Source organism: Leuresthes tenuis, unplaced genomic scaffold (genome assembly GCF_036924035.1).
Source record: "Leuresthes tenuis unplaced genomic scaffold, fLeuTen1.0.hap1 SCAF_15, whole genome shotgun sequence".
NCBI classification, from domain to species: Eukaryota; Metazoa; Chordata; class Actinopteri; order Atheriniformes; family Atherinopsidae; genus Leuresthes; species Leuresthes tenuis.
In genome coordinates, this window is record NW_027325369.1 from 25,832,515 (window position 1) to 25,859,460 (window position 26,946).

At 40.4% G+C, this 26,946-nt stretch overlaps 1 protein-coding gene across 2 annotated transcripts in view; it reads right to left on the reverse strand.

Moving 5' to 3' along the window:
- The window catches only part of dlgap2a (discs, large (Drosophila) homolog-associated protein 2a), a 113,590-nt gene that overhangs the window by 48,812 nt on the left and 37,832 nt on the right, over nucleotides 1-26,946 (reverse strand). For both annotated transcript variants that reach the window (XM_072365812.1, XM_072365811.1), the window contains exon 2: nucleotides 3,259-4,412. In XM_072365812.1, the coding sequence (XP_072221913.1) occupies nucleotides 3,259-4,344 (1,086 nt within the window). In that variant the 5' untranslated portion in view covers nucleotides 4,345-4,412. The remainder of the gene's footprint in view (nucleotides 1-3,258; nucleotides 4,413-26,946) is intronic.

Here is a 26,946-nt window from a genome sequence, read left to right on the forward strand (position 1 = left end):
CTTTTGCTACATGCGTTTTTGGGCATTCAACAGATCTCCAGTGGCAAAGCCCAATGTCTCCTGCTGCTCCTGGACTGTCTCACACACCTCGCTTGTAGTTCCGAATTATTCTCTCTAATTTTGACGACATTAACAAGTAGCACATTTGCAATATTAGTCTGATTCCGTACACCTCAAACAAAGAATAAACATCTGCCTGCATTCTAGCTTCATTGGCAAGTTAGCTAACCAGTCAGAGATGACTGGGCTTTACCCGAGGAGGTCTAAAAACATAGGAACTAAAACGTTCCTTTTTCAGACAGAGGTAACAATAGCTGCGTTTGCATTAGAAAAATGTGTTTTGCAAACATTAAGACATGCATACTTGCTCTAGAGGAGTCTATAAAACTGTGAACCAGTAAAAGAGCATAGTATGGGCACTTATACACAGGATTTGGGAAAAAATATCAACTGGAAACTCTTCTAACTGGAAACTCTTTAACAAAAATGTTAGGCCACCCCTGTGTATGTGTGTGTGTGTGTGTGTCCGTGTGTTGCCTGTTTTGTCTCACATTGCCACTACTTTGCACTTTTCCTTTGTTGTCAAATCAGCAGCATCTCTGCCTCACAAGCTTCACCTTTGTCAAGCCAACATGGTAGTTAATAGGCTAATTAAATCCCTCCGCAACGCCCTGTCTGCAAAACTATCAAAGACTAATCTTTCCCTTTGAAATGCACTACTGTAAGCAGGGAGAGAACAGATTTTTGTTTGTGAGAGCAACTGACATCTTAAGGACTGAGAATTATCAAAAAGGCACAGTTATTGTGTCCTGAAGTTATACTCTAGGCCCATGGAGGCTGGAAGAGACAATGGATTACAGCTTTTAGGGTATAGGTGACCCACACTGTCACAGTATAGTCTTAGTATATTACTATATAATCTCCATTTTATCAATATGAGGCAAACAGTCAAACTCTTGGGAAGGACTGGCCAGAGTTATTTGTGGAATGACCGAGAGTGATGGCAGATGTAGAGCCTGACTCACCAACATTTGTCATTTCAGATAAAGAGCATCCACTATCAATCTCCAGTTCACTGATCTCTTATACAGACACAAGCACTATCTCAAACGCACACATTAGGATTAAGTGAGAAGAGCTCAGTAAAGCAAGGCTCTCTGTTTGCAGTCTCATACTTTTAAAAACACTTTAGAAGTTTTTCATTCTCCCTGTCATCAGCGAAGGACGCAAACAAGGTGACTAGCACATTATCAAACCATCTGGTGTGCGATAAAACAGAAACAGCACAAACACACTCACTTACACACGGACAGACAGTTCACACTCTCTCCTTGAGTACAGTTTATGTTGTTACAGTGCAGACAGTTGTGGCTAACACCAGTTCAGTATCTGCAGGAAGTGTGTATTTCTCAATGTGGCCCTTTGGTGTGTGCAGAGTAATATTACTGATTATTGGCTCTATCTCTTAGCCTGACTGCTGCTGGTGATAAACAACAACAGCAGCCAAAGGGACCAAAAACGGCTATCTCATTTACTTTGTTTCCTGCCCCTTCTGCTTCTGGGAGTATTTCAGTGCTTAACAGAGGCTCAAACCTCAGCAGTATACATCTCCGGCTCTGCTCTCCTTTGATACATCTTCTCTGAGAGGTCCCTGGGAGGGCATTGATTCTCCTCTGGGGAGGAAAGATGTGTCTCACTGTGTGGATTGGATTGATAACACAGAGCTAAATATAGCCCTGCGGCAGGGAGCAGGAGCGGGAGATATTTTTAGAACTGTTTATAGTGCCCCGACTTGGACGCTACTTCAGCTGAATGACCAAGTAGATGGAAGGAAGAAAAGGGTTGGAAGCACCCATAATGCAACTCTCATTGAGAGATTACTTCACTTACTGGGATTGCAATGAGTTTAAGTGGAAGAGTGCACCTTCTGTTCAGTTTAAAATGATTATCAGTTAAGTTTAAAAACATGTCCGTCAAAATTACATAACTTTCTGTTGATGCAAACTGAGTGCTACCTTTGGCTCTATTGGCTGATTTGAGCAATGTATTTATGACATTCTGTAAGCCATACAGCACACTCACTAGTATTGAGTCTTCAGGTCTTTCTCTCTCTTATTCCACTGAAGTGCTCATGTTATTTTAGCGACAGGCGGTACTTACATCAGGTATCACATTGCTATGCATTTGCAGGAATATTGTGACAAATTCTGTTTTTACCACTTGAATTTTCAGTTTGGGGTTTAGATGTAATCTTTTGTATTGCATATACTTTTCAGCAAGCACATATATTCCAAGAAAGGCTTCTGTGAAAGGTGATGAATCATTCTGAATTGATTGCCCACAGTGCAATGAGGGCTCCTATAGAGTCGATCACGTAGGTCTTATGATAAATGCCTTTTCCTGAGGTAAAACCTATGCAAGAATGCGAGACATAACATTGTAAAAATCATCATTGATCTCTGGTCTTTCATTCTTGTTCTGACAACTTTTCCCCCTAGCAGAGATCATCAGCAGAGTTAATTGATTTGTCCTGCTGTGCTAGTCTTTTCTAATGTCAGCCACATGCTGAAGCATAGGACAGGTTCACATTGTAATATTCACAGACGTGACAAACAAAATACTGCCTTTAAATTCAATCAGACATCCAACTGAGAAGAACTTAAAGAGAGGAAGATGAAGGTTTTCCTTCTTCATTTGTTGACTGATCTAGAAAAAAAGCAGTTTATGCTATATTGTCCCTTAGCTGCTTGCCACAATCATGTGAGTAAGGAGGCACTGAGGTGCAGCACACAGAATTCTAAAAACAATACTTAAACATTATAGAATTTTTCTAAAAACCCAACAACAAAACACAACAAAACCAAAAATGTAATAACATTTCTAAAAACACCAAATTTTGGTGTTGAAATTTGCTTGAAATTTTGTTTTCTGAAATGCTTTTACAGTTTGTGTTCAGCTGTGTTTTCTGTAATATTGTTGTGTTTTAGCTTTGATGTCATATTTTGTCCAGTATTCTTTTGTTGGGACCCTCTAGGCCACAGGAGACATGGCACTATCCAAATCGACATCCTCTCCTTTTACAAATACAGCCATTCCACAGGTTAATGCTTTTATATATTATCAGTCTGTGAAGTGGCATTGAAGGTATTTTGACCAGTGAAACAGAAGCTGTAGTGTTTGACTGACACCATTGCATTCTAATGTACTTGTGCTATACAGGCACAAACTGAATGATACAGTAAAATGGGCCAAACTTACCTGTAGATAGTTACAGGTCCTCAGGTTGGGCTTAAGGTCAGTGGGGGTCATGGGCTTCTCCAGATTAAGTGAGGACTTCCTGTAGGCCTCCTTGGCTTGGCTGACCGTTAGCGTTGACCAAGAGCTCCTCTTCATGAACTTGCCTTCTGGTGCCATGCTTATGCTCTCACAGGCTGAGCACTTGACGTCGTTGTTGCTCTTTGAGGTCTTTAGTGATAGGTCTCCCGCTAGGTGGCCGTGCATTGTGTCAGGGTAACAGTGGCTGATGTGGTCTACATGATGCCGTGACATGACGCTCGGTGTTCTGTACGTGCTGTCACTATCGAGATTGTCGTCTGAACTCCACCAGCCTCCAGAGCGCTGCTTGCCACTGCCGTCAGATTTGCGGTCTTTGCTTTTGCTGCGTTTGCTGTGTTTGTGGTGGCTTTGGTGGTGGTGATGGTGATGGTGCGAACTGTCCCTGTGCGAGTCGCTTTTGGTACCGTTCATCTTGGAAGAACCTTCCAGGGAATGCGACTTTGTGAAAAGTTTCTGTACAGAGTGAACTAAGTGGCGAATTCGCCCGGGGCTTTCGTTGCGCTGCTCTGTAGTTGTTGTTGTGGTGGAAGTTCGTTGGTACTGCAATGTGTGGAAGCCATCCCGGTGCAGTGGCATCTGCTTTTCAAACTGGTCTAAAAGGTTTGCTGGGATTCGGTTCATTTTGCCACTGCCACCATGCGAATGCGAGGATGAGCCACCGTCGTCTCGGGAATCCCTGCCACCAGAAGTGTTTCCACCGCTGTCTCGTGAAGTGTTGCCGTAGTGCATGCGAGGGAAAGTGCTACTAGAGATTGAGTGGTCTGTGGCCGATAAGGATACTGGAATCATCATGCACTCAGAGTGGATGGAGCTACGTGGGGAGCAGCGATGGTGACCCTCAAGGGGGCAGCTCTCAGTGGGACTAAGGAGGTAGGAGGGGGACCGTGAGTCGCCATGGTGGAGATGATGATCCAGGGAGGGGTCGCAGTCAGCCAGGCCGCAGGTGTGAGCTGAGGTGAGGGATGTGAGCTGGAGCTGGGCAGGGCGGCCACCAGAGAGACCCTTCATGTTCCTAGGTGGAGGGGAGTAGCTGTCCTCATCGAAGTACTGCGAGGGCGACCATGAATACTGCTGGTCTATGAAAACAAGAAAAAAACACATGGGAAAATTACAAAAAAGCTTTTTTCCCCAGAATAGAAATGCATTTCACATTAAATGATAAGGTGGAGAAAAAGCCTCATAACACCCCACGTTCCATTTGGACATTATCCACCACTCTCACTCACTTCAATTACAGGGTACAGCCAAAAAAAAAAAAAAAGCTCCGAAAAATGTGGATGCGGAGTGCACAGATTGTAAAGACAAAATCTCAGTCTTCCCATTTTTGCCTTTCTAATCCCATTTGTCATGGCATACTGTTGTAAGGAAGAAGAAGTGAACATATAAAAGAGAGGAGCAGGCAGAACAGGGAGACATGTATAAGCCCACATTGCCATTCATCCAATGCAAAGTGAAATAATAGCCTATCACTCTGTGGTGCTGGTGTCATCCGTCAAAGCCTCGAGGAGAGTGCTGCGAGGCGTACAGCCTGATAGGAGTCCTTGGAAGGTGATCACCAAACGTGCCCCCCCCCCCATTCTCTGTCTGTTGGTCATGCTCTCATAGGATGTATTCTAAGATTAAAAAACAATTTGGGTGATTGGTCACCAAGGGCAAACAAACCACCACCATATTTCAATGTATTTAGCTAAAACAAAGGAAAGGTTTACATTATCTCTGTACTTCACTTCTGTCTCCTCCCACTCTGATTTCTGTCCTCTGTTTCAGTTAGGATCTCATATACAACCGATTTTCTGTCGCAATATGACTTAAACTAGGAAAAAAAGAAAGTGTTTATCACAGCGCTATCCTTACTTTATGATCCATCTGCTACAATAGATAACAAATGTTTTCCAAATTAAATGATACGATGATAAAAGATCTTTAAGATGTTTAAAATCTTAGTAAATAACTTGGATTATGAGTACTTCTTAAAATATGGATAACTCTGGCTGCCTCTTCAGCAGCATTTCCCATTGCCTTGTTCAGAAGCTGAATATTTAGGTAGGAAAGCTCACTGTGGTTCCATTTCAAAGTTATCTGTACCCTGTCTTGTGAAATAGAAAACAAACAGACAAAGCTAAGCTCACTTGCCTGCGAATGATACGCCTCATAAACTCAGGCACTTGCACTCCAGATGTACCCCCATAAAGTGAAGGAGAGTTTTTATGAGCTACAGGGAGAGGGGAGAGAAAGAAGGAGTGAGGTTTTAGACTAAACCTTTGCCACTTAAAGTGCATCAATGTATTGACACCTCAATGAAATCTAAAAATATAATAGTAAACCTAATTCACTATAAACATCATTACCCCAATGCATAATCGGACCCTTATGGCCACTTCAACTATGATTATTCTGGTTGTCCAATGAGCAATTACCAGTCACTAATGTTACATGCAGAGTTGAGTCAAGCTATGGTTTCAGCTTGAATGGGTCATTTTAATTTTAACCACCACTCTCGTCCCAGGACACATGCTAAGGAGGAGAGTTTTGACTGATCGGTGTCTGACACCATAATGCTGTAGACTGCGTGAGAAAATGTTCCAATCATTCTGCTGCTTCTAACTTTCTCTGTGGGAGATCATCGTCCATGTAAGTATAACTGAATTCACTGCAGACATTGTTTTTTAAGTTACCTAAATGGTGATTTTGGTCTAAAGTTCTAAAATCAGGACTTTACCAAAGCAGAGTGAGACAGAGCGAGATGCTTTAAGTGATCATGTATTGCCAAGTTGGTCGGACTAACATGTTTACATTTTTTAAGTACAGTTTAACTCTAAATAACATTAAGATCAAACTGGATGAAATTTAGTCAAACTTTCAAACTTCTTTTTAATGAGGTCGAAGATCTCAACCCCAATGGTACAGCCATACTCCTCTGTTGCTGCGGTCCTCCATCTGTTGAGATGTCAACAAATTTTCGTTGTTTACCAGTCTTATAACGTATGAATATTTTTGACTTGGCAGCTTGATGTAAAATTAATCCAGGCCACTCCAAGCCTGTGAGAGGGGAAAAAAGATGAGACATGTTCCCTCAGGAGGAACTGGTTTTGAAAATAAAATAGAATAAAAATAGAAAAATACGTTATTCATCCCCCAGTGGGGGGAATTCAAAATTAGTCCAGTAGCTAAATATTAAAATATATATATTTACAATGATTGTATATTAGAAGAATAAAAACAACAATGATAATAAAAATAAATAAATAAATACATAAATTTGAGAGAAACATGTCAGCAGCCACTGTTAAAAAGCCTTATGGCTGTGGGGACAAAGGACCTTCTGAACCTCTCAGTCCTGCAGTGCAGTGAGATGAGTTCCTCACTGCAGCTGCTCCTCTGTCCTGCCAGGATGCTGTGGAGAGGATGTCTATTGTACTCCAAAACAGCATTGTTCTCAATTTGTGGGGGTGCACATAACTAAGCTGAAAATACCAATCAGAACAATGTTACTTGTGAAAGTATTTAAACAGGTCAAATCATTTGGATTTGCTTTGTATGACTCTGTTCAACTGCTCCAGGAAGTTGTAGCAGAGGGGTGACGGTGCATTATTGATCGATGTGATGCTACATTTCTGTTTGATGTTATGTCACTGTCTTAATCCAAGGCCTTTCTTTGACGGCTGACTATCCTCTGAGGTACTCTGGGAGCTGCACTGAATAAATTATCTACCCACAGAGTTGTGGCACTTCCTGGGATTATACGACAGATGACAGACTCATCCGCCCCTCATCTCCCTTTGGTCTTTTTCACCTCTTCCGCAGCTGATGCAGAATTTAACATGGCAAGGAAATAAAGAGTAGAGCCAAGATAGAAAATATGACATGTTAGGAAATATTTTGAAGCTTATTTATTATTTGCACAGCACTCAGCAGAGAGTGTGCATCACCCTGGCAAGTACTCAGCAGACAGGGAGACAAGTATGAGTGACATCTGTGAGCATGAAGAGGGCTTGTTGTTTTTACACCGAACCAGCACCTGCCATCACATTATTAGCTTACTGGAATGGGTGCCAACTGCTTAGATGGACCGGTAGGAAGGATGGTGAATTTTAAAATCTCATAGCACAACATGTAGCAGTACGGACTGCGCAGAAGAAGATGTGAAAGAAAATATGATCATTTTAAGAAAAGACAGCATAGGGATGCTTAATGATGTTGTCTATAGGGTAAAGAGTGAGGTAATTCACTACTGTGATGGACTTTTTCACAATGATGACAAGAAAATCAAATGCTTCCCTGGCACATTCAACTTTGTGCATGTGCATTTTACAATCATTCAATCATGTCCAACTTTACACCTGAACTGATACGCAGCTCCATGATGTTGTTAAAGCCCCTCAGGCTCAACTGTGATAAACACGCCTCATACCTGATATGAGGAGTGCAGGGATGGCAAACAGAGTCAGAGGAAGAGGCTCATTTATTAAGGGCTTCTGTTTTGTGTTGCCGCTCTGCTCTGCCTGTGTGCACAGTGTGAGTAAAGGTCGTTTTGCTCCTCTTAACACATTAGCATTTAAATAGCATTAGATCTTCACTGAGTATCACTGACAGCTCCCACTCTTCCCTTGGCTCTGACTCTAACTGGAGTTGAAAACAAAGTTGAAAGATAATAAAGCCCTGCACAAGACTGAGAGATCAAAGGGATGCGACCTTCAGACTTGGCAGTGTTAGCGTTCTAGCTAACCATGTAACCACGATGCTGTTTAGGAGAGGATTTGGAAGAAGGTAAGCGTGAGTTCTGACATTGAGGCAACACATGAGAGACAGTCTTTATGGTTTTGCATCAGCAAAAATATTTGCTGCAAAACTGTGTGGCATCAAACGCTACAGAGAGCTTTAGGACTTCAGTGTGGTTGCTTGCTGCTTTAACTACACATCAATGCAACAACAATGAGAGATTACAAAAGTATTTTGAACATTGTAGAAAAGTGTTTTTTACACTTACTTTGAGACACATGTCAAGGCTATATGAGGCTATATGATCAAATAATGTAAAAGTATCTCCTAAGGGAATTTTAGTTACGCATGCTTTAACTTTAGAATTCAACAATTCACAAAGGAAGAGAAAAAATGCATGTGATGTTCTTAGCAATGATAGAAATGTTTATCCAGAAGCGTCACATCCAATTGGTCTGAGTTAAGTTACAACACCCATTTTCTGAGAGAAACAATTTGATTAAGCAGCTTTCTTATTAAACTGCAAGAGGTTAACTGCAGTCTCTCTAGAATGCTGGCCTTTATGTAGAAAGCCAAAGGGAAGGGACTTGTGTCCTAACCCCCCTGGGCAAATCAGCAATGGTCTGAGCTATTTTGTTTGAGAAGGAGTTGACAGACAAAGTAGCAAGTCTGTCAGCTTTGCAAGGCTTGTTATATCCACCTCAACAGCTCTGAACAAAATAAGGACCTGGCTCACGTCATTGGCTGATAATCTTGTCACTTGTCCATCCAGGTGACAGCAGTGAGAAACTTGTGCACACTTTTCAAGTGTGGCATATAAGCTGAAACTAAACTTGCTAATGCAATACATAGCTAACTGAGAGAACAACTGTCAGCTAATGTGTTTTCAGTGAAATTCTTTTCATTAAAGGCCATTTGTCTCTGGCTGAAAATTTCAATCCAAAATAAACTGGTCTTTTCCTGACGGCTCCTGTTACCAACACCGAAATACAGAGCCATGGAAACCAAGAGCATCACAGTGTCAGAGCTGCATGTGTAATATGTGCACACGTGTGTTCAAATGACTGTGCACATATTACACCATAACTATCCTTACTCCAAACTGGAAATGTATGCTGTTGCATTTAAAAGGGTCAGTGTCACATGAATATCATTACAAATAGATCAGATCAGACAACGTTTTCCCCTCTACTAGATACACATTGCTTTACTGAACTAGTTGATGGGATTTGCCAGCAGTTAAAATAATGACATGCATGATTTTTTTGTTTATTCTTGTTTGTCTTACATGTCTAATTATGGATATTAAGAAAGTATGTCTTCTCTAGCCAGTGGTCTGACACAGGTGCCCAACCTTAAAATAATAATCTTCTAAATTTGTAAATGAAACAAGTAATCAGCCTCCATCCCCAAAACCAGAACAGAAAGTCTTAGCAGATGGATTAGCAACTCCAACCTATAGCTGCACAGCATTTAAGAACAACGTGTTTTAGAGCTGGAAGTAACCAATAAGGAAGTAGATTTATTTTTTTGTGTACTTGACCTGTTTTTCGGTCAATCAGAATCAGTATCAGAATTCTCCTTATTAAAAGTTTTCACATACAGGGAATTTGCTGGGATGTTTGGTACAGTTACAATAAGCATAAGCCAGACAGAAAATAAAAAGTGTAGGGATCACGGATTAAAAATATGAAAAATAAATAATTATGTCATAGTACTTCATTCAAAATGTACTTTTAATGAAGTACTGTATGACTTTCATGATGTCCAATGCAAAGACAGCAAGTCAGAAGGTTTTTGATGTAGAAATTAGCACATAGTAATATCTAAATGCAGATGAATCTCCTGGATCTCAGTAAAGTTCAGATGAACCTGGTCATACAAAAAATGACAATCCTTTTAAGAAGTAGATGTTAGGAGCCAGTTGATCCTCAAACACAACTAAAGCATCAACCTTGTTACGCAGTGTTATACTGGCACAGATTGTACGCTCCCCTTAAAGCCCATCCCAGAGGAAAGATGACCATTAACATCACTAATGTTGGGTGATTTTCACCCATGCGATGCACATGTCCCAGGGATGGGTGGACCAAAGAACAAGTCCCCAGCTGCATTTTTTATTAATTTATTTTCAATAATCTCGTTATTGATGTGGAGGGAAGTCAGATTTGACCTCTGAGGCCCGGGAGAGGTCAAATCCAAGATAGCCGCCAATAATTTTCAAAAATGCCCAACTTCGGAACCAAACACACTTATTTCCCACTAACTTTAGGGTGCCCATTCTGTTGGTGCTGCCGTTGAGACCAATAGAATTCATGAAAATGCATTTATGCTAAGGTCAAGGTAGAAATATATCAAAATATTTACTTTTTATGTAGCCCAGAACATTCTTCAATTTATTTCTTTGTAGTCTCTGTATTATTTAGTTATTTGTTATTATTTCATGGGATGTGTGGCCATTTTTATTCCTTATCAGCAAAGAATTATCACCAGATGACCCCCCTAGACCAACATACGTTAAAGATTCCCTAATCTTTTACAAATTTTACAGCCTTGTAATTGGATTCCCCTGTGGTACCTTTTTTTCTTTTATGAGGTATTGTACAGCTGGAAATAAAAGAAGAGTACTTCAGTTTTCCATGAATTATTATTTTAATATATTTTGATGAGAAGTATTTTTTTGGGCGTATATTATATTGGCTAGAACATACCCGATGTTATTGTTGGTGTCACAAACATGTAAATTAGTGTTCAAGGGTTAAAAAAGAGTCATGGCTGCAAAATGGTGCTCCAATGTCCCTTTGTAGGAGACGTTCAGAGACGACCATTGTAATGGTTTTATGCACAAATATGGCATGGGACAAATTCTAACAGTGTCCCTAGAGTCAATCCAACCTGTGAATGCATGTGCAGGTAAATCCATTAACTGTAACCATGTAGTTTCAGATTTATCTGTGGTATTGACCTGCAGGTTAGCCAATGTTTCACAGGGTAATTGTATCTGATTTTTTATTCAATCTAAAAAAATGTGTTATGTTTATTTCACATTCTGATTTAAGTTCAAGCACTGTTTCATAAAGGTTGTCAGAAATTAAAAAAGACATGCCTGCAAGGACAGACAAGATAATAGTAACCGTACTTTCACTTGAGTAGAACTACCTACCGGTAATTTTTCTTTCCACCTCTGTAAAGCACCAGCATGGAAGCATGCGCCAAATAAACATTCCTACAAGTCCCACCTTAAGTGATCAACTTAGATAGCATTACACAGAAAGTAAGATGTCACGAACAAACAAAAGGTCAGATATACTGTATGCCGTAAAGATGTTTGGAATGAACACAGGATTTTTCACCGTTGAATACACTTATCCATAGATCTTTCTATAATTTATCGTAAAATTTTGTTCACATTTTCAGAAAGTAATCTTTCATATAATTATATTGCATTATAGCGGAAAATGTTCCATAAAAACATCCCCTTTGAGGTTGAAAAAGCAACATTATTTTGATACTGCATTTAACTGCACGGCACAAATGTTTGGCCTGTTGTACAGTAGCCTCTAATCATTCCTTTTGCACCCACCCGCATGTGATTATGGTTACACACCTGAAAGTGCTGTCTGGGTGTTAAAAATGACTGCGTGAGAGAGACCCCCCACTTCTAACCTTCCATAACAATCAAAGCCTACATCCCACCATCCTTCTCCCAGCAGGGTGGAGGTTTGCCTGAGAGCATGCAGGGATAGATCAGAGTAAAGAGAATATAGAGGCCACAAGTGGGTATTGAGTTTCTGTAAACAACAGCAACACGCATGAGAAGACAGATTGTGTGTGGCTGTATGTTAAGGGAGAGTCTTAGGAGGTAACAGGTACAGGAAATTGTAAAATGAGAGAAAAGGAGCTATAACAATGCATATGAATATCCCAGAGCTCTGAGGAAAAGTCCATCAACCTCACCTAATCTCTTCAAAAATGATTAGACTATTCGAAGACTGTCTCAATTAATGTAAAATAGCAATTTCTCTTCTATAACACCCAATTTCACCTACAGTGTGGCAAGTTGAACGTTCCCATACTAAAGTATTTAGCTGCAAAGAGATTATAGGGGCAAGATAAGGAGAAGCAGCTGAATGTCTGAATACTTATCGTGAGTCAGCTAATGATGAAGTGTGTTATCTCCGCTGCGCTCAGCGCTCCTCCTCAGCTCCCTTTCTTTCTGCCAGTCAAAGAGGGAATGGAACAATAGGTGACAGAGAAAAAATTAACAAAGTGTCAAGATCAGCATTCTTTGTTCCTCCCGGAATGACAAGACTTAAGGTTTTTGAGCCTCTCAAGTTTTTGCTTCCTATTCCATATTTGGAATTGAACACATTTAATGCTTACAATAAAAACAAAGCACCTCTCATATTCAGCAGTGGAATTTAATTCCACACAACATCACAATGTTGCCAAATAGTCTCGCAATCTTTGAATAATTTCTTATTCAACCATTGATTTTCCCAATCTAAATCTTTCAAAGTCCTATTTACAACAGCCACATAAATGGGACTTGAAGTCCTACAATGCCCCCACGCAAACTCGTGCAAAGCGTGGTTGATTACATGGGTTTGCATTTTCACAGTGGAACCATGAATCCAAAGGAGCTATCCAGCTATGAATAAATCATGCTGAATGTGAAATTTTGCCACAGGAAAAGCCCCGTGAGTGTGAGAGAGAAAGAGAGAAAGTCCCATCTTATGTAACAACCAGGGCTGCATTCCCAGGCAACTTGTTAGAGGAAGCCTCAGAACTACTGTTGCTCTAGCAACGTGCTCTGAAGTTCACATCTTTTGTTGTTTTTGCAGCCACTGAGGGGTTCTGGGGCAAAACAGGAATTATCAGATACTGTCACATTGTTTGTTTGCAGGGATGACATAAAAATGTTTAAAAAAAACAACAGCAGCGGGTCCATCAGTGTATCAACTCTCTGGGAAACATCTCGTGTTTTCTGACAGACAAGTAGGTTCACACCTTCATCAAAAATCTGGTTTTGAAAACACTGCAGGAACCAAGCAGGCAACCACAGTCCTCAGTATGGACAAGACAACTGAAATCATTTCCCCTTCTAACATAAGTTTCCTCTCTGCAGACCACAGCTGAGATGAGGGGAGAGGAGGCTAGGGGCTGGTCATAATGACTTTTGGGAGATGGCAGCGGTACCGACAGCCCGTCTCAGAACCTTGCTTGTGTTTGCTTTTTTATCCAGTGTCAGCAGGCACATTAGAGGCACAAAAGTCATCTAGTGTGTTGAAGGATTTACTGTGATGTTAATCTGAGCAAAATCAGATCATAAAACCTAAGTATATGTGAAGGGTTCCGCCGATAAGGTAATTGATTAATTACATTGTGGATGATCTTTATATCAGTTGAGTTTAATGCATCAACAAAAACAACAGCACTGTGTGCTGATTCAGAGAGAGAAAGGTTGCACATTGCTCAGGAGAGTGGAGGAGACCCTGGGTACGGAGAGTAAATATAATTAGTTTAAGTGCCTGTTCCAGTGTTTTACTGGCCTAATTTCGCTGCAGCGAAATGGAAGAAGTGAATCTGAAAAAGCCCTGGATGACTCTAAACACAACACACGGAAACTATACCAGCTAATGGTGGCGCAGCCAAATAGCAGAAATAGCCCTTCTTGTTTTTGTAGTGATGAGCTTGTTTAGTGATGTGCTGCTGCTATTATCACCGGTGTGAAGGTAAATTGTGTGTTTTTATTGCTATTACAGCATTTACCTCAGCCCTATTGAGAAGGTTCAACATTAACTCCTGAAAGGTCCTCACTGGGCAGGTTTTAAAGTACGTAAAAAATACTGCTACGACTAATACTTTTGCTGTTTTAAAAAAACTCTCTAAACCTGCATTAGTCCACAAAAAGCATAAATTCAGAGAGATTCCAACTGATATGTCTGAGCCACAGTCAAATTGAGTCTCAGATGAGGATACTGCTGTGCATTCCAACTAGCAGACAAATTCAAATGGTAAATGTGGTTAGCATTTCAAATGTGCTCAACTTTTGTGTTAATGTAAACAGCATGCTTTAGTGACAATCTCTGCACAGATATGAATCTGTATGAGACACTTTAAGGGGAATAAACATAATTAAAAAAAAAATTCTTAGAAGTCTCCTAATAAATAAATAAATTCAAGTTTATAACCTGCATGAGAACATGATGAGACTTATCCAAGATTTATTCTGTTCCTTTGCACTTCACCTCGATTGATCTTGTCTGACAGGTTTCATCTGATTAACCAACTCCTAAATAAACAAGCTGGAGTCAAAGTATCCATAATAATGAGAACACCCATCAATAACAGACCGATGGTGGTCCAAAAACGATCTTCCAAAGATGAGAAAGCTTCCAGAACAAAAAGCCACCTGACACTTATGCACTGGAGTGCAGAAGTTTGAGGAGTTTCAGATGTTTAGAGTTGTAACTATGATGCATCACCATCAGGGAGGCATCTGATAACAAGGTGATAATAAGCTTAATCATAAAGGCAGTCATAATGACAGATGGAACGGCTCCACAGAGGATGGAGTCAGTCTGGTCTTACCTGGAGAGACAAGAGACACTTAGACAGTATGAACAGAACTATGGAGCAAAAATTCAACAATTGTAAGCTAAATTTGTGCAAGTGGACCAACAGCAGTTAGAAAGGAAAAGTGTGATCACACCAAATATTGATTTGACAGTCATGATCACTAATAAATAAGCTAAGCTGCTGCTTTGCTTGTTACATGTCATATGAGACTTTAATAAGCATCTGCTTGAAAAGAGTTATGTAGATCAGAGATGTACACTAATGCCACTTTAATTGTCAACATCTGTGCTAAAGCACTCCTTTGAGTCTGGGCTGGCTTTCATTTGCTTCCCCAGGCAGTCACTAAAAACACATGATCCCCATAATAATTCAATGGAGAGGGTGGGCTGATTGAGTGGCCACCACCCCACCCCCGCGACCAAGATCCATCAGAGAGAGCAGTAATGGGATGAAAGGAGACATGGAAAACATGGATACTGGCTTCCAAAACAGCCGGGGGGGATTGGATTTCAGGATTGTAGCAGTTGACTGTCGTTTAATGCTGGAGTGAGGAAGACTGAGAGAAACACACAGGGGCAGAGAAAACATATCGACAGCAGGTGTTCAGAATGATTGGTGACAGGCCAACCTTGTCAGCCATTTTCAGCTGAGATCCCTACATCACACTATTTTTATTCTCACCCCCAGGGGTCCTTGCTGCAGCTTCTTCCACTGAATCTCGTAAACAAGCTGTTTTTGGATCTCTGTGAGGTGAGCAGAGTAATTCATCACGTCAGACTGGCTCGCACATATACAGCTGTGTGTGGTAACCTGAGTGATGTCAGATTGAGAGTGGCAGGCTTACTGTAGGTGAATGACAGGTCGCTATTCAGCAACAGCAGCTCGCGGTTACTCTGTAAGAGTCATCACAATACAAACTGACATGGGAGGTAGAGAATATGACTCTCCTTTGCAATAGCTTTCTATTAAAATTGACCTTTAAATGAATTTTCACTGCTTGGCAAATCAGTCCTAAATTAATTTTTAAGCTTCCGGCGGAGATGATTTTGAATACGTAGACATACATCATGGCTGGGAAGCTATACATTTCAAGTTTCCTCTGAAGTTTAGCATCACTCGAAAAGGAGTCTCTGACATAACTACATCAGAAGCAAACCCTTTAAGTGGAACCAACAACACTGAAAACATCCATCCTTCCATCCACCTACCTCCCTAATTTCCTCCAAGCTTTGAGCCAGGGGTTGCTTAGAAACAAAACAGAAACACATCATAGCCAGGACCAGCGTGTTAGCCTTTGCCCGGGGCCACATACAGTCTGTGGCGAGGTTGGGACAGTCACATCAGCAACTAGCTGTGACCAAGTTTCGGGGCTTGAAGCTTAGAAGTCTGTAGTTCTGAAAAATTAATATGATAGGCTGACACGTACCATCCCATCTTATATGCCCTTCCTCTTCCGTCTTTTACCCAAATTTGGGCACTTCCTGTGAATCCTCTAATCCAGGGATGTCCACATCCGGTCCTCGAGGGCCACTGTCCTGCAGGTTTTAGATGCTTCCCTGCTTCAGCACACCTGATTTAGATCAAGGCATCATTAACAGGCTTTGCAGAACTTAACACTCTTTTGAAGAGATCGATTTTGGACATCCCTGCTCTAATCTAATCACCCAAGATATGTTGAGGTCAAGGTCTGGCAGGAAGTTGAACTTCAGATTTAGGAGAGATAATGCATTTTCACTCTGAGTCGTAGAACTCTGGACCAGCTCTTTAACCTCATGCATGGAAGTTTGCCCAAGCAGTTGTCATGTCTTTTTGGACTTGGAGAAGGCTAACGACCATGTCCCTTCTGCTGTTCTGTGGGAGGTGCTTTGGGAATACGGGGTATGCGATCTCTTGTTTGCGAGCCATTTAGTTCCTGGACAACTAAATTTTGGTTCACATTGCTGGGAGTAATTCAGACTCATTTCAAGTGGATTTTGAACCGTTATTACTGATTCAGTTCATAACTGTTATCGACAAAATTTCTAGGCATATTCAAGGGCCTGTGGGATCCCAGTTCGGTCAGCTTAAGATTGCATCTTTGCTTTTTGTGGTAGTAATATCATCCTGTTGACTTTATCGAGCTAATACCTCCAGTAGGTACTGGGGCGGTTTTTCAACCAAGCAGCAGGGATGATAATTAGTAGCCACAGTCTGCGGTCTGCTGTGGCTGGGCTTGCTCATGTTAATTTGGATGCCACAGTCTAAAATATAAGGATGAACTGGCATCTAGACAACTATCTGCTTAAATGATGATTCAATAAACAGAAAAATACTGATAAACTATACTGATTTTTGTTATCAATGATATTTGTTATCAAGTAAAATGCCTCTAATGCACCAATTCCACCTCTGATATGTTCATTTTTCTTGGCTGGCTCTAAGGTTTTTGTTCTGTTTTGTCTTTTGTTTTATATTTTGATTAAGAAGATCAGGAATAGGCAACTTTTATTTTCCTAAATTAATTTTTTTTAAATTTCAAATAGAAGAAAATGATGGATTAAATCATCATTAAAATGAATGCTAACATGGTATACAGGTCTGATGAAAGTTATGAACTGAGACACAGTTGTTATATATTAACCACAAGGAGGCTGTCACACAGCTGGAGACTCTGAACAAAAAAACGTTTTGTCATCTTGACTCTTTTTTATATCATTGTGACTGTAAGAAAAAAGTTACAGGATGTTATTCATTTAATTTTTATTATCTCTTCCTTGTAGTGGGCTTGATTGTTCCAACAAAATACAAACCAAAAACTTTGGTTTCAGCGCTCAAAACTCTATTTGCATGTGGTTGATAGGAACAAATGGCTATCAATGGTTATCTTAGACTCATGTCCCCCACACAAAACAAAAAATTACTGCAAGTTTTCAGAAGGATACAAAATGTATAATCCATTTCTGTTTGCATTAACTACGGATCTATAACTCATGCAAGTCAAAATAAGTTTTAAATTAAACAATAAATAAAAGCAATGGTGTCCAGTTTAATATGCCCAATCCCGCTCTGGCAGTCATTTCAGTGTCCATCGTGATACTAAATATTCTCACAATGTGTGTGGATTTTTCACTATTTGCCAATACAAACAATGGGGTCTGTTCTCTGACTGAGATCAGTAAAAGTGTGTGTGACATTCCTCCCACTCTCACATCTGCATCCAGCAAGGCGATCGAACCCCACAGGGTAACAACCGCATCGTTGCATCTTATTGCTCCCTGATGGGCCTTTAATTCTTCTCCTTGAGGCCTGAGATTTGACAATGTGCACACACAGTGCAAATAAATGAGCCCACAACAATTACTCCAGGAGCGCTGAGGATCTCAATCGAAAAAGGAACAAAATAGATTCTGGAGCTTTTTCAGCCATGCTGGCTGTTTTCCTTTTTTTTGCGTCTTGTTCTTTGTCAGAGAGATTACACAAGTCAGGGAGAACATAAATCACAAAGTGTTCAATATTTGCAGGTACGATCCAGAATCAACAAACTGTTGAGCGCTCAGGGAAGTCTTTGTGAGACTATGTGATCCTTCTGTAAACGAGAACAGATGCTGTACTGTCTTGCAGTGTTTCATGTGGAGAAAAGCAGCATATAAGAGCAAAACACGGATAAATGAACACAACACGAGGTGAGACAAGCATGCAGCCAAGCATGTTTACGATGGATTATTGGTGTTCTGCATGGATTAACATATGATATGTGAAACATGCAGTGAATCTGTTTCACTCAATGGTCAATTTAATACAATTTAATACCTAATTATGTTTCACTTGTCCTACTTTAATGCTGCCTGAACGTGAACAATTAGAGGTTGTGATTTAATTGATGCATGTTCAGCACACTGCTAATAACACAAGCTTTGTTGATCAGATAAAGGCAATAGATAATAACTAATTACCCGAAGTTATTAATGTTATGCACTCTCAAAGTGAGCAAAGCATCACCCAGTGAGTCCTAGTGGGCTGTTAGTACAGGAGTGGATCAAAAGCAGATTACGAGGGATGGATTTGTAAACACTGGCTGTGGCTGTGCAACATTTCCTGAAGCAGTCAAGATTCACAGAGCTGCTGTATATGGGGATATAAAGTTAAATGGAGCTGGGACTAAGTAAGATGTTTATAGGGTTTTCCTTAATATTGAAGAAATAATTTGAGGTCACCAGCTAAATCTGGAGACTCAATACCAAGGGGCAGTGTCTTGACCTTTGCTTGTGCTGTTTTCCTAACTCTCATTCAAACTGTGAATTCTGTATCACAGTTGATGAAACAGCCTGAGATGGATAACTGAAGCTGTCACCAAAGTTTTGAAAGCTGAAATCAGTTTCTCAACGCGGCCTTGCCGCTTGTGTCATCACACACCCAAAAAACACAAATCAACCTACTTTAATTTGACAGCAACTAGATAGGCAAAAATGAGAGCACACTGTAACAGCAGTCTCCTCAGTCAGCCATCAACATGTTAATTAAAAACGTTCTCAGCTGTCTGCTGGTGTTCATTTGTTGTAGCTCAGATGCTTGGACGATAAGTACCAGGGAGATTTTAACAGTTGTGGGAGATCTTCTAGGTGACAGGAGGAGATACCACAGGTTGAATAACCCATACAAAGGGGCCTGTGCAGGGAGACAGTGATGAATCGTTTGCTTTTTAGAATGAACAGTAACTGAGGCTTGCTGTCAGAGTGCGCTGTATTTTAAAGGGAAACTATATTTGGTCAATCTCTGGTTGTTGTAAGGTGCTATATAAATAAATGTTGATTGATTAATTGATATATTATGTATCACACATGTTCTTTGAAAGCTCTTGTATCCCTGCTGATGCTAAATAAGTAAGATAATAGAATACTGTATTTCTAAATATACACAAAAACAGGCCCAATTCTGGCTTCAGTTGATTCAGAAATGTCATCTGCGTGTTAGTGCAAGAAAAATAAGGTATTAAATGTGAATATAACACATCTGGTGTCTTGAGCCATGTCACACATCCATCATCCATGGCTCCATTGTTCAATTCCTGCCACGAACCTTACCCTACAGTGAGGAATTAATGTCTCCACACATCCACTCTGGACCCAGCCATTAGGTTGTTATAATGACCCTTCAAGGAAGTGGAAGGCTTTAGGGTTCAGGGCATAGTACACACTATTAACCTAGATCACACCATGATGCTAGTTATCACACACAGGCCTGACCATTGCCTCCTGAGGTTAGCTTACCACAGGACATAAATTGATTGAGCACACTCAGTGACAACAAAAGACTGTGCACATTTCACTTGTCAGAGGCACAGAGTGAATTTCCTGATGAAAGAAATCCAATCTGAAGCATTTACCATGACTCACACCTCACTGACTCTTATGTCTTGTCCCAAAACTAGCATCCCCTCATCATTACAAGAATGGTTTTATCAATAAGCTATTTCTAAGTTCAGATTTTCAAACAACACTACCCCAAAAGTCACTTGCGAGATACTTAGCGTCATTTGTGGATGATTCAAACAACTGATGGAGAGAGAATGACGGAGGAAGAGAAGTGGCAGTTCAGACTCACAGAAGTGTGATTTTGATATAACTGAAGCTGAAAATAATGACAGTCCCCTCAGTTCTAGTCAATGAGCATTAGTCCTGTCTTAGTCATGCCCATGCATTGGGGAGGGGGAGCATGATGTATTTTTGGCATGAGGAGGGTGTCACAGCACCAGGACTGCACCCAAAAGGAACAGAGACATGCCTATCATGAATTAGAGCAAGCAGGAGCTTTAAATGTGTGTTTAAAGCCCGCCATATATCTAAAAAGGGACAGTTGTTAATGAACTTAGAATGAAAATACTGCGTTGGGAGTTGTTTGTGAGCAAGCAAAAGACTGCCCATCAGACATAGAGCGAAATAACGACAAGTTAATTAGAGGCTGCCTTTAGTTATTAGCCTGAATTATTATGTAAGGTCTGATACAGCAGGATCCAGTTTTGTTGCTGTGACAATTTCTTCAGCATCATTTTATTTTCCAAGTCAAACTCTGCCCTATGAGCATATGTCTGCTATGTTCCTACAAGCTTTTAGCTTGACTGGCGGCAATGAATTCTGGGCCGATGGGAAATCTCTCCTACTTGCTGAACTCATTTTGTGTTCACCTGAGTTGCACTGAGGTTAATAGCTAATAGAGCTGCAGACAGAGTGGACACTAAAGTACTATATTCCCAAGTTCCCACATAGTGGATGCACATGTACCCAAAACACATCATTATTAGAGACCATGCCAACTCTCATTAGGGAAGATCAGAGAGAAAAATAAACCTGTTGGTTGACATGCTTTTCTTGAAGCCAGTGTCTTTTCCCAGAGCTACTGAGCCAAATATTGGACTAAATGCAGAAGCTGCAGAGCATGATAATGTGATTTTGGTGCAAGCACATGAACCAGAGAGGAACAACACAAAGTGAGAGGTAGCATTTGGCAATGACATCAACATATTTTTGAACAGAGCAAATAATAAGCCCAATCCTCTACTGTAAGATGTTTGCTGTATTCATTATCTCCCACGTCATTGTGATTCAGTGTCAGCGTCTGTCAAAGGGCACCAAGGACTGAGTCTCATGGTTACATAAATGGATTCTGCTTCTCTGCGACCTCAAGCTGTTTGGGCTTATCAAGTTGTAAACATTTCACCACAATACAATGATGAGTACTATGTCATGGAGCGACAGTCCTCCTTGTTTCATGAGTCAAAGTCAAACGTCAAATCAGTTGAAATAAAAAGACTCAACCACTCATTCCTCAACCTGCAAGGTCATTGGAAAAATAAAAACACTGGTGAAAACAGGTGCCCCATGCAACAGGAAATGTTCAAGTGGAAATTTAGATGGGAGAAAATAGTAGTGCTCATGATTCATCCATGCTGTTGCCTGACAGTAACCATCCATCTTACACTCTCCAAATTCATTCTTCTGAGTACTCTGAGCCTATACATAGCAACAGGGTGCTTGCGATTCAGTAACGAAGTGCATCTCTGGGCCTGTCTAATGCTTGGCTGGCCAAGCAATGCATGTGCAGATAGACTTCATGAATGAAAGTGCAGCAATAAACTTTGATCACAATCAAAAAGCCTGTCAGGGCTTAAATACAGTGAGTTTACGGTGCTCTGTAATCATAAGCATCTCTACGGTACAACCATTTCAGAGAGCAGTGATTAATTTCTACAGGGCTCAATCCACATGAGGCCCTTAATCATATATGTAGGCTGAGGCAGACTAAAGAAATAGAAATGAATTGATGAGTTATGGTTCAGCTGGGGAATTTTAGTCTTATTACGGTAATTGGTTCTTGTTCCTGAAAAATGTGAAGAGTTCATTCCTGAACCAACCAGAAAGAAAGTTCCACCTTTGCCCCGTGTGTGTTTAAAAAGGAAAGAGCACAGGAAGAAAGAGGAGAGGAGAGATAGTGAAAGGCTCCCAGAGGCCAAGTTTGGATTTTTAATAAAGAACTCTGAAGAGAGAGGCAAAATCCGGAGAGAGAAGACCTCAGCATTGGTGGATACAGCAGTGTGAAACAAAGGACAAGCTCATACACAGGACAGGACAGAGGCAGGCCTGATGGAAGTAAAATACCTGTTAAAATATGTGATGTGAAATATACAGTGGAAACACAATTCCTCACAATCACATTAACTATACATTTCCATCCTACAGTTAAATAATGTAGTGCTAAGTTTAACATGGAAGTGTGTCAAAATGAGTGCTTTTATAGTACCCCATCTAGTTATTTATAATTTTCTGATCTTTTTGGAGAGTTCACAATTTTCAAGCATAATATTTGCAGGTCTTAGTTATCCTAAGACCTAGAAAGGAAGATTTAGGAGGTGCTGAGAGTCTACTATTTTCTAAGCTTGTGGTGGATAAAGGATGACATTCCTAAATAATTTTCTGTTTGTTTGTTTGCATATATTTGTTAAGTTAGAGTAAAATCATCATTAAGATGAAGAAAACTGGCAGACCTCCAGCCCAATAGTCCAGCGGGCAAAGCTCACTGGCAAGGTGCCGGTTTTTGTCCTTTTCTTGGCTTTACTGTATGCATTGTGTGTCAATGCCTGCCGAAGTTATGTGGCTTTCTGCTAATTAAAATTCAACTTAGCGTCAATCCATTGTACAAGGGCTTTTTCTAAGTCTTGTTATTTATTAACTTATTAAATTATATCAAACAGATTCAAATCATTATGAACAGCCTTTAAAAAGCACTCAGGTCAGGGCGACAGGTACACCGTTTGTGGACAATACAACATAGACTGGGTGAGCTGGATGGCTTTCTGACTCATGGTGCATATGTCAGTTAAACCAGGATATATTTGGAGACTAACATCATTTTTATTTTAGCTGTTTATAAAAACATATTAAAGCTTAAAGTGCAGAATCACAGATTCTATTTGAGTATTGGAGGAGGGGTGTAGGAATTACAGTTACTTAATATGTAGACACTTCTTTTTCAGATAATCAAAATGATAGTTGCCTAAAAAGACATAAAACAGAAAAGAGTGTGTTATTCTTCTGTTATTTCTTCATCTGTTGAGCAACCAAAAGGTCTGAAGTTGTCTGAGTGAGACATTTCATCCGGGAAGTTATTGCTGTGAACTCACAACATGCTCTCAATACAAGTGAAACATGCCACCCTTAGGCTTAAAAAACAAAACAAACCCATCAGAAAGAGAGCAGGATCATTAGAATCAGTTGGATCAACAGCTTAATAAGTTCTGGAAAAAAAGTGAGTTTGGCACCACAAAAAAGCCCGGACCACATAAGGCAGGAGTGGTGGATGATCACAGGATCCTTTCATGGTAAAGAAAAAGCCCTCACTGCATCCAGCCAAGTGAAGAACACTCTCCAGGAGGTGGACACATCATTATCGAAGTCTCCCACAAAGATAAGACTTTGAGAACAAAGAAAGAGGTTTCACCACTAGGTGCAAACTACTCATAAGCCTTACTAATAAAAGGCCAGGTTGGACTTTGTCAAAAAAAAAAGAAAAAAAAATGCAACATCATCTAGGATAGTGATACAAAGATCAACCTGAGCTAGAATGATGGGAAGAAAAAAGTATGAAGAAGGCCTGAAACAACTCATAAGTCCAAGCTAAAATCATTTGTAAAACATTTGTAGGGGGTCTGATGGCATGGACATAGGTAGCTTTAAATGTCACTGGGCCACAAGTGTCTATTTATGTGACAAAGGACTAAGGAAGCCAGGTCAGTTTTGTATAAATTCATATTGTCTGCTGAAATTCAGCTAAATGCTGCAAAATTGAGTCTCACACTAGCTGACTACTGTCACGCTGAATGTAGCAGCATCAGGAATACTTTATATACACATACACAAACTCAGTAATGACACTGTTTGCATGCCGATGCCCTTGTTATCGCCTCAAGAAAATCAATAAAATGATATGATCTGCGGTAAAGTGGAGGCAGTAGTGAATTCAAAAATATCAGTTTGATTTCAGTTTACTTTCAGTTTACTTTCAGTTTACTCTACCTTAGAATATGATGCTTAATGCCACATAGGGATACAAATGTTTAAAGAGGCCTTCCTCTGAGTCACATCACTGAAAGGAGCTGGATTGCACTTTTGTCAACAAGTTCCCGCTGTGTTTTTTTGAATGATTCATAAATGGGAGCACTCACAAGAAATTCATCAAAGCCATTCCCCTCCTAGTTGGTTCAAACTTTCCCCAGTGTTCTTTCTGCTCATCCGTATCTTTGCCTGTAGTGATGTCAATCTTTCCTTTTGGTGTCTCAGGATTCTCTGAGCAAACCTGCTCTGTGTGTGCTCCCCTGGACAGCTGCTCACATAGAAGACAGACACACAACCAAAGCTCTCACTCTCAGCTGTAGCATGATTGGGAGTTCAGGAGTTTCTAATGTCACAGGAAATAAGATAGAAAGGAAAGCGCTTCTGGTTTCAACTTCTGCTAAGGCTGGTGAAGGCCTCTCACTGGCTCTCCCTGGTAAGGTGTTGGTATCTTTGCCTTCTCATAACTTTAGCCACTTATTTGGCATACTTGGTAACTCAGAGGCAGACAACGCAATGGCAGCAGAGTGTGAGAAAGACAGAGATGTTTCATCTCAATCTCCAAAACAGATACATCCCCACATATTTGTCATGCCTGTTCTCAAACTGAAACCAGGCTTGTTGGTATGTAATAGCTGAGGTAGGGCCAGGAAACTGGCCCAACTTTCTCTTCATGGCCTCCTTCATTATGTTTGCCTAATAAGATTTGATATGTCCTGTAGGTGGATGGTTCTTTGTAAGCTATTAAAAATTCAGTTCAGATGTAGTAAAGGTTAATATTAAGTGTAAAAATATCAAACAGGGGGAGAAAAGTGTGTTGAGTGGCAATAAGTGGTGGTTTTGTGGTTTTCTCTGCGTGTCTGTGACTCAAAAGAGCAGCGGGTGGAGAAAGCAGAGTGAGCAACTTTGGTCACTTGTGATAAGCTCAAAGGATTGACTGCCTGCTGCACTTTTCTTTAGCGCCTGGTGAAAGGAAAAAAAATGCTTGCAGTTTAAATAGCATGTTTTCTAAATCCCTCTGCACTGGTCAGCTGCAGGCAATCTTCAGATGTCACATTTTCTTCTTCCTCTCCATACTCGCTCCCTCTCTTTCCTCACTCAAAAGGCTGTTCGTGGCATAAAGCCGCTGCTTTGCCTTCCTCTCAAACACTAAGCTGCTGAAACATTGTGTTGACCTCCCAGGGATGGGAACGGCATTGCAATCTAAAGTTGCACTGTTGGCTGTCAGGCTGTTTGGCTTCCTGAGTGTGGATGGCGTATGGAGTAAAGCCAGATCTGTTGGCAAAGGCCGGTAAAGCTGCCACACATAATCAAAGCTGGGAGACTTGAATTATCAATCTGACAGCCAAAGGTCTCTGAATATGACAGCTTGAGTACTGAGGTTTCAATATGCAGTAGTAGCATGAGGGTTCTGACTTATCTTTTAAAGTACACTGGCAAATCTTTATAAGTGCGACTGAATATTTAAATTTGTCCCACAATGCTATTACATAAAAAAAAAACTTATTATTAAAACATATTCAAGGAACCAAATGTATTCTGGAAAGCTCAATAACAGACTGAATGACAAGATGAACACATCATTCATTCGAATCAAAGCTACTTAGTGGTGATGTTTTGCATGGCTTTACAACTCTGGACCCATAGAGTATGTGCATAGAGAAGTTAGACATCAGGGTTTGTTGATAGGCTTTTGGAAGTTGGTAGAGTTTTTATGTGGAGCAAAAACGTTAAAGTGGTAAGCAAACTGTGGTTGATGAATACATATGATGCTGATATGACCATAGGGCTTGAGTTTGAATCTTAGCTGAAGGCCTTCTATCAGATTTAGATGACTTCTTATTTCCAGTTTTCTGACACAGTTTGGTTAGTGTTAGACAACAAAAATACAAGGTTAGATGTGGTAAGAGTAAAAAAATAGACCTCTTCACATTTTCAACACCATATTTTTGAAAACCTTTCTGCAATAAAGCCATTTCTGTCAGAGTCCCAAAGGCAAACTCCCCACCATGTGCAGAGAATCCACATTACCATCCTTCTCAGACAAACAGGTAGAGACAGGCTTGCCCAGGAATATTGCTTTAAATTTGTCATTGGACAGAAGAGATTTTATTCTACTAAATTATTTTCATATAACTGAGTATAGGAAAGAGTATTTTGAGCGTTTGTGCATCATATAATGCGGGCAGCTGTTGTACTTGTGTTTTATCCACTATTCTAAATGGCCCAGAACTGTCTCTGGGGGCTTGGTTAAATTGTCAGAAAAATCACTTTTTATTGTTTTTTTTCCTAAGCTCTTCTCCCTGACATTGTAGGAAAACACCATGTGGTTAAGGAAAAAAAAAGCAGGAAAAGGATTGGTATGACTGTGCTGCAATGATAATCTGACCACACTTAACATTGAGCTGTGTTGTGGGTCTGCAGTAATGTATATATTGTTATTCAAAAACTAGTAATTACTCATCATGGGGAATCCATGCAGAGGGGGTTGAATATTTTACTGGTGACTGTACATAATCTTAGTAAGAAGGAACTAGCTGTTAGTATTATGAAAATATTCAAGTGTTGCTTTGACTGTTGTGGCAGAGTTATCTTCTTTGGTTTTATGAAAAGATGCACATATTCAGGCGGACCAGAGTTCGCTTGGTCAGATGAGCTTTCACACCAGCCCAAATGAAGCGGACTAACTGAGGAAACGAACTGGTCGTTCAAAGCAGCCCAAACAGCC